Here is a 13,861-nt window from a genome sequence, read left to right on the forward strand (position 1 = left end):
AAGAATGAGACACAATTATTATCTCCAGATTGTTTAGCAGGATTGACAACTATACTTTGGCATGATGAGTTGTATATGAAGTGCTGGGGAACACAGACGTAAGAACCATGAGAATTACCTGAAACCTTTTTTTCAGAAAAGAGTGTTCCTCAAATTTGGCATGGTTTGCCTTAAAGGAGGGATTACATTTGGCGAGATAGAGGAAGAGAGAATGGCCCAGATGGATGGGATGGCTTGCAGGAAGGCACAGAGTTGTGGAATGTAGGCAGAACAGTGAGTCATCCCACAGGGGCTTGGCGTGCGGGAGCGCTAGGAGACCCATAGAAATGCAGCCTGGGCCTGGGACCAGAAAGGACTTTCTGTAGATGGGGAAATCCTTAAGCAGGGTTCAGCAGACAGGTGATATTATCAGATGATTGTAGAAAAATGGTGGCAGGAGGGTGGATTGAAGAGGAGAGAGAGACTAGAAGAGGCAGAGAGATGAGTTAGGAAACTATTAAGGCCACACAGGAACATGATACTGCAATTCTAGGAAAGGGAGAGACTTGGAGGGGGAGAGGTTTCCTAGAGGCGTCAGTGCGGGGCTTGACTGGCCACTTGCTAAGGAACAGGAGGATCTAAGTTTCTCTCACGTTTCTGGCTTGTGCAGTTGACCGGTAGAGATGTCGTGAGTAGAGGTAACAGAGTAGGAGGGAGAGTTGGTGACTGACAGCTTTGGAGGGACTTCATTTGTCTAGCCATCCAGCACATATTTGAGCCTCCTACTCCCTGCCAAGTATTGAGCCGTGTGCTGGGAGTCCAGTGGTGAACCCCAGAGTCTATGGATGGGAGAGGATACTCTGCAGAAAACCTTCCACCGTGGAACCTGTTTGTTGCAGGGCCCAGCAGTATGGGCAGGTAGGGATCACGGGATTGGAGATAAAACAGTAGCCAATATTCAACTCACGACTCACTCGGTTTACTACACATAATTAGCGCACAACACAGGTTAGGCAAAGTGTTGGGGTGGGGGCAGGGGAGGAAGATGTAAACGAACCACTCCAAGGAGAAGCCTTGAAGGAGGCATCTCAGCACCAACAGCAGCACATGACAAGTGAGAGTGGGAAATCACCCCGGCTCCAGCAGGGCCGCAGGCGGCCTCCATCTGGAACAGCTCTCAGCAGCATGGGGGCCTCCAGCCAAGATCCTTCAGGTCACTCTGTTCAATGGTCTCCTCTTAAGGAATAACTGTTACCCCAGGGGAAGAGTCTGGACTCCTTCAGTTGCTGTCTGTTCCCGTGCCATACATGGCCCATCAAACTTCTTGTCTAAAGTAATATTCTCCGTTTATCATTCGAGGACACTGGCAGTCCTACAGTGGATGTTTCAAAACAACTCACAGGCAAGTTCGTGTTGGCCACTGGGACTCCATTTTGAACTACGTAACATGTCTTAAATAGCTTAAATCCTCTAAGTTTCACCCAAGATGAGAAGGCATCATAACCGTGCCAACCACAGTTTGTTCCACGGGTGGAAGTAAGCTGGAGGAGGCGTGGGTCCCGGATTCCTGGTGTTGGGGGGCTGTCTGTACAGAACTGACAACTTAGCATGAGAGCATGAGGCGGGGGAGGAGGGAACAGGGCTCTGGGAGAGTCCAGGAAGGAAAGTTCACGATGCTTTCAGGGAACCGGACAGCAACAGTAGTAGTGGTGAGAACAGTAGCAACGGCAGTTTCATAGAAAATAAAATGAAATGCTGGTTTTACACGTTTTTCTAAATGCCTTACATGTTTTAACTCATTTAATCCTTAAAACAACCTGTGAAGCAGGTGTTGTTATAAATCCCATTTTATAGAAGAGGAAAGTGAGACTGAGAGAGCACAGGTAACTTGTCCGAGGTCATCTGGTCAGCACATGGCAGGGTGGAGATTTGGTCCAGGCTTCAGAGCCCGTGCTGTTAGCCGCTGCAGCCTCTGATCAATCTGGCAGTTCAAGTCTAACTACTCTGCGGTTAAAGCCCCAGGGCGTGGGGGTGAGGACAGGGGAGTAGAGCTGTTGAGAGGCAGGAGGCAAGTCCTGAGATCAGTGTGGGATGACGTTTAAAGGACTCTGGACATTCAGACTCCCAAGAGGCAAGATGGAACACGAGCCTGTTCAGGACAAAAGGTCTGAGCTGCAGAATTGAGGTTACTTCTACAAACGTAGTGGATGAAATTGCTGACAACTGGCTTTGTGACAAGGAGTAAAGAGGAAGCGCCGTTAAGGGGCTTATGGAAAATAGCCAGGAGAAAAGTAATAATAAAAACAGCTGCAAGTTACTGAATCCCTAACCTATACAGGGCACTGTTCTAAGTACTTTACATGTAACGAATAAATCACCTGCAGCTTTGTCACTGGAGATCAAGAATATGAGATCCTTTATAGTACAACCCTTGGACAGCTTCAGCACCTACCATCTCGTCCACAAATTTTACGCTATACCTTACTTTGAAATAATGAAGTATTATATTTTAAATACAGCCAGACTTTAAAATGAGGGAGCTTTTAGTATCAATAATAAAAACATAGTTTTATACTAGAGAAGAATGTTTCGAAGCAGGAAAAGCACATAGCTTGGGCTCTTTGAGAAAGCCCCACTTGTGATCTTCAGCAAGTCACATAACCCTCTTTTCCTCGTTGACAACACTAGAACAACTTTCTCTTTAGCTTGCAGTGCATTATTTTAATTAGGTGTACATCAGAAAATGTCCTTTTGTGTGCTTGATTTTTTTCTTTTTAAAAAGCTCACAGTAGATAGCAATTCTTAATGTTGGGGAGGGACAGAAGTTTCTCCAGGGGAGGATGTGTCAGAATTCTGAGGAGCAGACTGGGGGAGAACGTTCTTCGTTGCACACGTGGCCCTCGGTCCCCTCACTGTTAGTGACAGCATTGGCTTATCTTGCACAGGGTGGAGGAATCAGGTCTATGCAGTTAAGGGTGTGTGACACTTTAAACTTCTCAGGGGCAAAGGACTGTAGAAAAAAAGTAAGTTGAAAAAAAAGTAACAATGTAGAAGAAAATATGGGGGTTTTGTTGCTCTTGTTGTGTCCTGTGAACTTTGTGAATTGACTGATTTGTGAAATTTGTATTTGAAACCAAAACAAACCTAACATGATTTCCCCAGAATAATCCACGTGTCAGGGTTGGGTCTTTGATTTGATTCAAGGTTTTTATCTACATAGTCTTTTTTTTTTTTTTTATCCCTTTATCCATTTGAGTGGAAAATAGTTGGGTAACAAGATAACTGTCTCAGGAGATAGTTTAATATTTATTGAGAGTCCAGAATTCATGAGCCTCAGCAGTGGCAACTTCAGAAGTCGAGTGAAAGAGGTCTCCCAGGGAAATCAGCAAGTAGAAATGTGTACTCTTGACTAATTATTAACTTTGGTGTTTATCCTGCAGTTTCAGAGCTTTCTTACTAGTGAATTAACTCTATTTGGTAACTTTTTTTTTTCTGTATTTTTCCAGAAAGAAAAAAGCTGAAGGCACCTATGACTTACCTTACTGGGACCGGGCAGGTAATTTGTGGCTTTACATCTCTTTCCATCAGAGGGAAGCCTCTGCCCACCAGCTGGCAGCAGTGAAAGAGGAAAGCCATTTTCAGGCCCACATAAACTCCCTAGCACTGTTAGAAACATGGCATTCCTCTTCTGTTCTGATCATTTTTACTTTTCTATAAAGTCTCTAGTCTGTAAGTAATGAAATGGGAAGTAAGAATTTCTCATAACACATGCTCTATTCTTTTCCTTTTGGAAAATTTGTCTGGTTTGTCCCATGTATGTATCGGTCTTGAGGAGACCAGCTTTCTGTGTGGTGTACGTGAACACTAGGTAAGAAGCAGAGGATTACAGTCCTGGTGACACAGTGTGTGTGTGTGTGTGTGTGTGTGTGTGTGTGTGTGTGTGTGTGTGTGTGTGTGTGTGTGTGTGTGTGTGTGTGTCACTCTGCTGTGGATATTTACCGCAGTGGAGTTCAGCGTTTTACGAGTCAGTGAAGTCTGCTATCTCTGCCATGAGTTGTCATCTTCCGAATTCCTGCTCTCTGTGGCAGGTGGCAGGTTGCTGCAGGTGACACCAGGGGCCTTCTGCGGGTGGGTCTCCCACTTCCCAGTCTCACCACTGGAATGACTGTTAGGGGTCAAAAGAATTCACTGTGACGAGGGTAGAAAAGAGCAGTGATGGGGGCAGGTCTTGGGCTGCTACTTCTCACCGTCGTCCCCCCGCCCCCCCGCAGGGTTGATCTTAGAATTTTTTAAGCTTATTAAAACTTATTAAAGACCACTGCTATAACAAACTATATCTGGCTGCACTATAATAGCCGTGATTTGCTTCAGTATATGCTTTTGATAGAGATTTCTACCGTGTTCTGCTTTGCACTGGATAGTCTTATCAAAGCAAAAAATAAGTTTGAACAACTTAAGGAACTAGAAAAAGAAGAACAAACTAAACCCAAAGCTATAGGGAAGAAGGAAGTAATAAAGATTAGAGAAGAGAGGAACAAAATAGAGAATAGGAAGAAACAGAAAACAGTAAGTGTTGGCAAGAATGTGGAGAAACTGGAACCCTTGTGCACTGTTGGCAGGAATGTAAAATGGTACAGCTTCTGTGGAAAACAGAATTTTTTGTCAGTTCCTCAAAAAATTAAAAATAGAATTACCATATGAACCAGCAATTCCACTTCTAGGTATATACCCAAAAGCATTGAAAGCAGAGTCTTCAAAAGATATATTTACATCCGTGTTCATAGCAGCGTTATTCAGAATAGTTAAAACATGGAAGCAATCCGGGTATCTATCCACCAAAATAAATGGATAAGCAAAATGTGGTTATACACATAAAATGGAATATTAAGCCTTAAAAAGGAAGGAAATTCTGCAATATATACTACATCGTGGATGAACCTTGAGGCAATTATGCTAAATGAAATAAGCCAGTCGCAAAAAGAAAAATAGCATATGATTCCATTCATACGAGGTACTTAGAGTACTCAAAATCATAAAGACAGAAAGTAGAGTGGTGCTTGCCAGGGGCTGAGGGGAAGAATCAGGAATTACGGTTTACTAGGTATGGAATTCCAGCTTCACAAGGTGAAGAAAGTTCTGGAGATGGACGGTAGGGAGGGTTGCACAACAATGTGAATATGTGTTTAATAACACTGAGCTGTTCAACTGAAAATGGTTCAGGGCGTTCCCCGGCGGCCTAGTGGTTAGGACTCCAGGCTTTCACTGCTGTGGCCCCAGTTCCATCCCTGGTCGGGGAACTGAGATCCTGCAAGCCGTGCAGCGTGGCCAAAAAAAATGGTTAAGATAGGAAATTTTATGTTGTGTGTATTTTACCACCAGAACAACTACCAAAGAAACCAAAAAAACCTTGAACACAAAGGCTGGTTTGTATAAATATTTGTTATAGAAATGGCTTAAATGCAACAGGATTGCTCCCTTCATATACTGTTATCATTTCAAACATAGCTTTCTATGTAATGGTCTCTTTTACTTACGATCACAATGAAGGTTGGTGGAAAGGAATGAAGCAGTTTCTTCCTGCCAAATCAGTGGAGCACGAGGAAACCCCAGTTCGCTACAGCAGTAGTGAAGTGAATCACTTGAGTCCTAGAGAAGTCACCACGGTGCTGCAGGCTGACTCTGCAGGTAACTAGTGCAGCCACCATGGGAAGGAGAAGCTGCCGCGCTCACTGTAAAGTCATGTGAGATTTGCAGTACCCTTTATCTGTTTCATGTATAGGAGATGAACTAGTTTCCAAATATAGAACCACTTTTTAAAAAGACCTCAAGAGAGTCATTTCTGTGTCTTAGATGTTCTGTCCATAAAACTGGGGTACTCATTTCTAAAAACTTTAGGCATTTTGTCTGTTTACCTGAAATTCCGTTTGGTTTTATTGGGCGTTTGGGGGTTTTAAAAGGAGAGCAGGAAAGACACAGTGGCCTCACAGTATTTATCCTATTAACGTAGAATATATTTTAAACATTTCCTAATATTTGAAAAAGGAAAAAAAAATCTATGAAATTATTTTCCAAGACGAATATTATTTCAGTAATGGAATATTTATTTTCCAATGAAGTACTGTCTATAAATCTGAAGAACATATACACTCTTTATGCAGACTTCCATGAATGAAGCTCTCTGGCACATCGACTTATTACCATGAGATATAGGGTAACGTCTTTAGTTTTAATTTTTGAAGTTAGTTGTTGCGGGAAGATCCATCAGTCTCCGTTGATAACAAACGTGCCATAAAGAGGTGTTTGTTTTCGGTGCAAGCCTGCAGCTGCCACCCTGAATTATAGGATCCCTGCCTTAATGAGATAACTTTTCTGTTGTCTGTGTTTTGCGATACCCACAGAGTATGCACAGCCACTTGTGGGAGGAATTGTTGGCACACTCCATCAGAGATCTACCTTTAAACCAGAGGAAGGCAAAGAAGCAGGCTATGCTGACCTAGACCCTTACAGCTCCCCTGTGCAGGAAGTCTATCATGCCTATGCTGAACCTCTCCCGGTTACTGGGCCCGAGTACGCAACCCCAATTGTCGTGGATATGTCCGGGCACCCCACAGCTTCGGTTGGCCTGCCCTCAGCGTCCACTTTCAAAGCTGCAGGGAACCAACCTCCCCCTCTGGTGGGAACATACAACACTCTTCTCTCCAGGACTGACAGCTGCTCCTCGGCCCAGGCCCAGTATGATACGCCGAAAGGTGGGAAGCCAGCTCCAAGTGCCCCAGACGAGTTGGTATACCAAGTGCCACAGAGCGCACAGGGGGTATCAGGAGCAGGGAGGGCTGGCGAGTGTGGTGTTTCTAAAGAAACCCTTTGAAGGTGATGCTGCCTTTTACAAAGCATCATTTTAAAGCACATGGCCTTTTTTAAATTGTATTAGTGGTAGTAATATATAGAACGTATTACATATCTGTCACGGACGTGGTTGGGGGAAATGTGATGACCGAGGTACAGGAAACTACTAATCTTGCCATCTTGCTTTAAAAGTGTTACTGTAGCACAGTTACTGCTTGCCTATTAAATTTCAAATATCCTGTTTGTTACTACTGTAAAACACTATTTTATACAGAAAAAGCTCCCTACTATGCACTTCAAAGAAATTAAAAATCACTGAGAGTATTTATTACCAATGCTGCAGTTACATTGATGAACTCGAGATGGCTCTGTAAGCCTTTCTGGCAATAACGCACGGTACTGTTATAAAATGTCTGATGGCTTGAAATTCTGCTCTTTGTGAAAGGTGGGTACTATCATGACTTCTTCCTCTTCTATTCCTATATTGCTTTCTGAATTTTTTTAAAAAATAGTGACATAATCCTTGTTTTGATTGCAGTCATATATACTTATCCATCTTTCCTTAGGAAGAGCTATAGCTGGGAAATTGACCTGTAGTGAGCAGAGTGATTTTTCACTTTCTGACACCCTAACGAGCTTTAACATTTCATAGTACATAACTTGGCCTCATCCCTGCTTGTTCCACCTGGGGCCCTTGGTGGCCAGCCCCGTTCTTGTGTTTATAAATGCTTGAGTTTTTTCAGTGGGTGATGCTTGCTTTATCAACCTCATTATTTCAGATCCCCTAATGTTTCCATGTGGAAACAGAACAACTTTACAAATTAAAAAAGCTGTAAAGGAGATTCTCCTGCCCCGAACTTTACTTGCAATGGAATTTTTCCTAGGAGAGTTGTGAAAAGTTGAGGGTTTCTAAAAGTGAACGCTAAACAGTACCCACTTATATTTATCACGGTGAAAGGCAAAATCATGACTCCTCGGGAGTCATATAAATTACCACCCCCCGCCGCCAAAAGAAGTAACCGAATTTGTCCTCTTTGGTTTTACGTATACAGGTTATTCTTTGAATCTCAAGGTAATTTGTTGTTTTTAGTCGAATAAAGAAATACTTGTTTTCCACAGTAAACTACTATAAGAAATGTAAACCCAGCATGTATTCTTCAGCTCTGTGTGATTATGCCATCTATGTGGTAGGGGGTGCAGTCCTTTATATACCTAGGGAACAAATGTTTCAGCATCCTAGCAAGGGAAACTTCCTGTCTTGTTTTTGATACCTCTGGGCGACTTCTTCGTCACCATTTGCCCAGAACTAGTTTGAATGACTGAAGTAGAAACCACGTGCAGCTGAGTAGCGTTAGTGTAGAGACCATCTTTAAAAGTCTTTAGACTGGTAAGGTGATATGGAAGCTGACCATATGATTAAAATACAGAAACTTGGCATCCCCTCTTCTATCAATCAATATAAACCTGAGTTTGCAGACTTTATATTGAAATATACTTTCCCATCAGGTTCTAGTTGTTTCTTTTAGCCTGTGCCACCAGATGATGGCAGAATATGCTAAATTTGACTAATGATGTACAGTGTTCATTTTGCTTGCTTCCGTGAGTCTATCAGTATTGTAAAACGTTGCTTCAAAACAGAACTGCCTATTTCTACGGCCTCCCTGCCTTCTAGTTGTATGATTTTCTTGGTCTTATTTTCAGTGGCTTTTCCTTTTTTCCAACAGACTTTTGAGGCATAATTTTATTCACTGAAAAACCAATACACATTTTGTTTCAAAATATTTGAAACAAAAAGCACAGATGTTGAACTTTTATTAAAACCTATGAATGTGTGAAGCACATGTATTAATGCAGTCATCCCCTTTCAGGTGGGAAGAGAGTAAACCAATTGCTTTATTTTTTTATTCGTCCTTAGTATACAAAAATATACTTTTTCTCAAATCATATGCCTGTTCGAAGCTTTAAGAGAAATGATTTCAGTAACTATTTCATTTTTCCAAAGATGCTTGCTATTTTTGTTTGTGTGTACCTGATTGTTTTCCCATAGAACTTTTTTTTTGAGAAGCAAATGTTTTCTTAAATAATGCATGTTTTAAGACTTGATTCATATATTGCCACTGTGCTGTTTTTGAACTACCAATAATTTTTATAAAATACTTAGTTTTTACTACTATTATATATTTTACTTTCCAAATGAAGAGCTGAGCCTGATACAAAGGGTTGTACTGGTTTGTACTTTTTCTTTTAATTCGTATGTTTTCATATTAGAGTTTTGTTTTGGGTTTTGTTTTTTTTTTTTCCTAATGTTACTATGTCTGCTATATATACAGCTTTGGAGACAATCAAGTAAAAACTGAAAATGTGAAAGTAACCATCTTTTACAGAATTCCCTTGGAATTTTTATTCTTTGCTTGAAACATGTAAAAGATTTAACTCACTGTGGCTTATTGGATTAAATTCTTTCCCGTTAATGCAGTTACAAAAGTAGAATCAGACAGTGGTGCAGGAAATGTGGCCCTTAAGGTTTCATAAAATTACACTGGCTTCGCTGTTACTTGATCTTGGGAACCGGCACAGTTAAAGGGAAGATATTGTGAATGCTGATTTATATTTTATTGAAAGCTGTAAATCTAAATAGATCCTATTGCGTATGCAGGGTCTAGCCCAGTTATTTAAGTTCACGTTTCACTGTTTGCACTTTGTATTGAACAATGGGTTTATTCGCTGTTGAAATGGTTCGAGCAGAGGATTTATTCAGTAACTGAAATTAGGATGTTACGTATACACTTGCCCTCCCCCCCAACACACCTCCCCCCGACCCTCGCACTGGAGGGAGCAGAAAATGAGCTCGTTTAAATATGAATGTGGCTGTAATTCTATGGAATGTGATAAAGCTTGAACTTCTTTCCCTGGGCCCCACATTGTTACCTGGAGAGCAAGAGGGTTACAGAAACAACCATGTCAGATAATACAATTCGAAAGAATGAATAGATTAGGTGGGACAATAAAAGCTTTTCAGCCCCTCTTAAATCAATGAAGCTCTGCTTATTTAAAAAAAAAAAAAAAAATTACCTACTGGCTCTGCCTTTCAGTTCTGAACTTGAAGTCCCTAAACTGCAAAATCTAAGGAAGAGTTGGATACTTTTAGGTCAATTGTGGCACCAGTTCTCATTTAATCCAACTTGTGACTAGTTTCTTCTCATCTCCTCCTCCTCTTTTTTGGCACTGGGAAAGGTAGAAACAAAACATGTATTGAAATACGTATTGGAAATAAAAATGGCTTGAGTGTCAGTGATATTCTCCCAGAATGTACTTTTCTTACCTCGGCATGTACTGTAGTCACTCAGTATTTGTATATGTTGCTAGAATTTAGACTGTATAAATAGTGAGATTTTAATGTGTTCATGTGTTTTTAATAAATTGTATATATGTCTTGTTCAGGTTTTTTGTTTTTTGCTTAAATAAAACAACCTTGAGGTTTGTAACCTTTCTCATACCATGCAAAATGCCAGATCCCTCAATTTTAAGATCAGGTTTTTATGGCCAGTATTATAGTACTTACAGTAACATTTGAAAATGCCACCATTGGGGGGTTTGGGTTTTTTTTGTTGTTGTTTTTATAAATTCATTTATTTATTTTTGGCTGCGTTAGGTCTTCGTTGCTGCGCGGGGGCTTTTCTCTAGTTGCAGTGAGCGGGGGCTAGTCTTGGATGCGGTGCGCGGGCTTCTAATTGCGGTGGCTTCTCTTGTTGCAGAGCACGGACTCTAGGCGCGTGGGCTTCAGTAGTTGTGGCACGCAGGCTCAGTAGTTGTGGCACGCAGGCTCAGCAGTTGTGGCACATGGGCCTAGTTGCTCTGCGTCTTGTGGGATCCTTCCCGGACCAGGGCTCGAACCCGTGTTGCCTGCATTGGCAGGCGGATTCTTACGCACTGCACCACCAGGGAAGTGCCTACCGTTGGCTTTTGACATTGACTTTTTCTGTAGCCAGCACCATCCTTTCTGAAGCCCGAATTACTTTACATCAAACTCAGCTTCAGCAGCCCAGCTGCAGCCTATGGCTGTGTGGTATAAGGGAAAGTTCACATTGAACAGCAGTGCCTTTTCCACCTCAAAGAAGTTATCAGAAAAATCAAACGAGACTGGTACGGTGCAAACAAACATATGCTGGGATTAACAGAACAGAGTCCATATTTATTGCCTAGGTCTGGGTTACATCAGCTACTAGTTTTGTCCCCCTTACACCACTTTCAAGTATGTCAGTCACTTATTTCTGTTTCTGATCTAATAGTATTTATACACTCTCTTTAGAGATGATGCAGGCTAGTTAGTGATAATTATCATTGTCTCCCAGTGATAATTACTGTTCAAAAGATGCCAGTTCTTTCCACTCCTACCTCTTCTGACAGCTCTTGATTCCAGCCTTATAACCTCCACTGTTCTCTTCACCCCTTGTCCCCCTCCCTCCCCATAGCCTTTGGTTATAGTCAGACATTAAAATGAAAAGGGAGATGACTAGCTCACCACTTTTGTCCAACTGGCTTGTTTGCATCCCACAAGAGTCTTCTCTGGTGCACCCTAGGTAAGCGTTCCATTTGAAGATGCGATTTAATCATGTGGACAATTGGTTTTTCATGAAAATGACATTTAAATCCAGAAAAAGCTTGACTCTTCCTAAAGGTTTACTCATTCATGTCTTTCCTAATTTACTTCCAATAAACTTTGAAATTTTAATGAATAAATTAAACCAGGCAAAAAATGTTTTAAGAATTTTCTCCTTCTTGAGCTTGCCTAGTTCAGCTTCTTTGTATAAACTTTATTTCTTTAAAATAATGCAGTCACCAGACTTTAGGAATTGCATTCTTTCTTTGGTTATTTACTTATCCAGAGTTTCATATTTATCCTATTTCCTTCGACTTAAAAAACATCTTGATTCTACCAAACTACTCGTCATAATCATGGTTTAACTTAACTGTAGGAAAAAAATGCTTAATTAAGCCAGTATGATCTTAGGTTTCCCTAATCATCCATGCTTAGGGTCTGGTTTAAGATTCCAGTCAGGTTCCTCAGGTAGAACAAAAAGGAACCAAACAATCAATCATCCAGAGAGAGATACAGAGGCCTGAAGTGGTTCCAGTATGCCACATTCAAGGCACCGCTGCATGCCAGCTCCCCACCAATTTACAGGAGGCAGATAAACCTCTCAAAATGTCACGTTACATTCAAAATCTGCTGTGGTAAACTAAATCCCCTTACTTATTAGGAAGTCACATCCCTTCAAAAGTCTAAGATGAAGTAACAACTATAAAAAGATGCTTAAAAACACCTCAGAAAACTAGCTTATTTTTAAAACAATGCAATGAAAAGAAGTTCACTCTCCCTGATATCTTAGCATGTCTTGGTTTCCATAAATTAAATATATTCACAGAAATTAAGCCGGTGGTTATGAAGCACCAGGCAGCAACAGACTTAATTTCTTGACAAGTACATCCAACATATTTAAAAAGAAACTAAAATTGCAGTGTAAAAATAAAACTAATACTGTTAACATCGTCTTCTGAGTCTGTAGGGTCAATCTTGAGTCAAGTCGATTACAAAGTTTTTTTCTATAATGTCCTTCAGAAAGAGCTGCTCTGCAGTCACATTGTGATACGCATTCTAAAGAAGAAAAATAAAATAAAATCACCATCTATCCCAATCTCAAAATGTTAACAACAGCAGCAACGGAATATGCTGTATCTAAGAAGCTTAATTAAAAACTCAAGTAACAAGTGGCATGGATTTTTAACTTATCTTTCTCATTTCTTTTTCATTGCTCATTCTTGTGCCAGAGCTTTCCCTAAAGCCCACTCTTTCCACTTAAACCATCACATAAGTAAGAGGCTCCCTCACATCATCTTCTAGTCTACTGAATCATGGTATAAATCTAGAAACCAGAATTTGAAAGTGTTAAGCTCTAACCTGAATAATATCACTTTTTCAGCTTATATAGTACTTAGGGATGAAGATTTAAGGGGACTGGTTTCATGTCATGGGATATATCCATATACTTAACAGCAAATCATTCACAGTTCAATATTTAAAATGTACAGGTAACATTTTAATCCTATCACTGCGTCACTAATCTAAGTTATAATTAGGAAAATAGGAAATTCCTTCCCATTTAACCAGTTAAAGTCAAAATCTTAAGGAGCAAATCCACCACCATTAATCCCCATTCAAGAGAAGAAAAGAATGATCTAGTATAGAGGTTTACAACTTTTCTGACCATGAAGATTCTTTCATGAGGTTAAAATGTTATGGACCTTCGCATCGACTTAACTGAAAAACTACATGAAAATAATTCGTATGATTATGGCCATGCTTTTAGGTGAATTTGAAATATCTCAAACAGCAGGTTTCTATATATTCAAATAGTGCAAATATGATACAGTATCTAGGGTAAGGCTTGGTCCCTATATAGGTTTGATGAGTTTCTCCCAGGGGTCTGAGGCCAACAGATTGGGAGCTGTAGTAAGAACTCTGGACCTGAGTCCTAATTTCAGCACGTGCTATCTCTGTAAACCCTTATCAAGCCGTCATCCCCTCAAAACCTGTTCCCTCAGTAAAATGACAGGGTGAAAAGGGAGAATATAAGCTTTCCAACTCTAAAGATCAAAGATTATACCAAAGTGTGTGTGTGTGTGTGTGTGTGTGTATGTATATATATATATATATATATATACATACACACACACACACACACACACATATATATATATATATATATTTTACCTTATTCATCAAAGACATGGTGGCATTCCCAAAGTAGTGCAAAGGACTCTTGAGGTCAGAAAAGTTGTACTTAAAACCAGCAAGGTGAACTTCATGACATATGTGAAATGCCAATGTAATGGCAATAATTCCTGTTGTTGGGTGTTTGGGTTTCTGGAGGAGGAAATGAAAATTTAGGAAAAAAATCCAAACAAGGTACCTGTTTCCAAAACATTTGGGTGACCTAATCTTACAAAAAAGCATCTTCTGAACATTTAATCAGGA

At 40.6% G+C, this 13,861-nt stretch overlaps 2 protein-coding genes across 2 annotated transcripts in view; one reads left to right on the forward strand and one right to left on the reverse strand.

Moving 5' to 3' along the window:
- Positions 1 to 8,092, forward strand: part of DCBLD2 (discoidin, CUB and LCCL domain containing 2) — an 87,393-nt gene extending 79,301 nt beyond the window's left edge. Inside the window, exons 14-16 of the mRNA XM_065876285.1 lie at positions 3,486 to 3,535; positions 5,527 to 5,664; positions 6,378 to 8,092. Of these exons, the coding sequence (XP_065732357.1) occupies positions 3,486 to 3,535; positions 5,527 to 5,664; positions 6,378 to 6,847 (658 nt within the window). The 3' untranslated portion in view covers positions 6,848 to 8,092. The remainder of the gene's footprint in view (positions 1 to 3,485; positions 3,536 to 5,526; positions 5,665 to 6,377) is intronic.
- A 3,930-nt stretch (positions 8,093 to 12,022) lies between these two features.
- Positions 12,023 to 13,861, reverse strand: part of ST3GAL6 (ST3 beta-galactoside alpha-2,3-sialyltransferase 6) — a 72,361-nt gene continuing 70,522 nt past the window's right edge. The window contains 2 exon segments of the mRNA XM_065876750.1: positions 12,023 to 12,481; positions 13,598 to 13,750. Coding sequence (XP_065732822.1) covers positions 12,395 to 12,481; positions 13,598 to 13,750 — 240 coding nt within the window. The 3' untranslated portion in view covers positions 12,023 to 12,394.

This window comes from Phocoena phocoena, chromosome 4 (assembly GCF_963924675.1).
Source record: "Phocoena phocoena chromosome 4, mPhoPho1.1, whole genome shotgun sequence".
Lineage (NCBI taxonomy): Eukaryota > Metazoa > Chordata > Mammalia > Artiodactyla > Phocoenidae > Phocoena > Phocoena phocoena.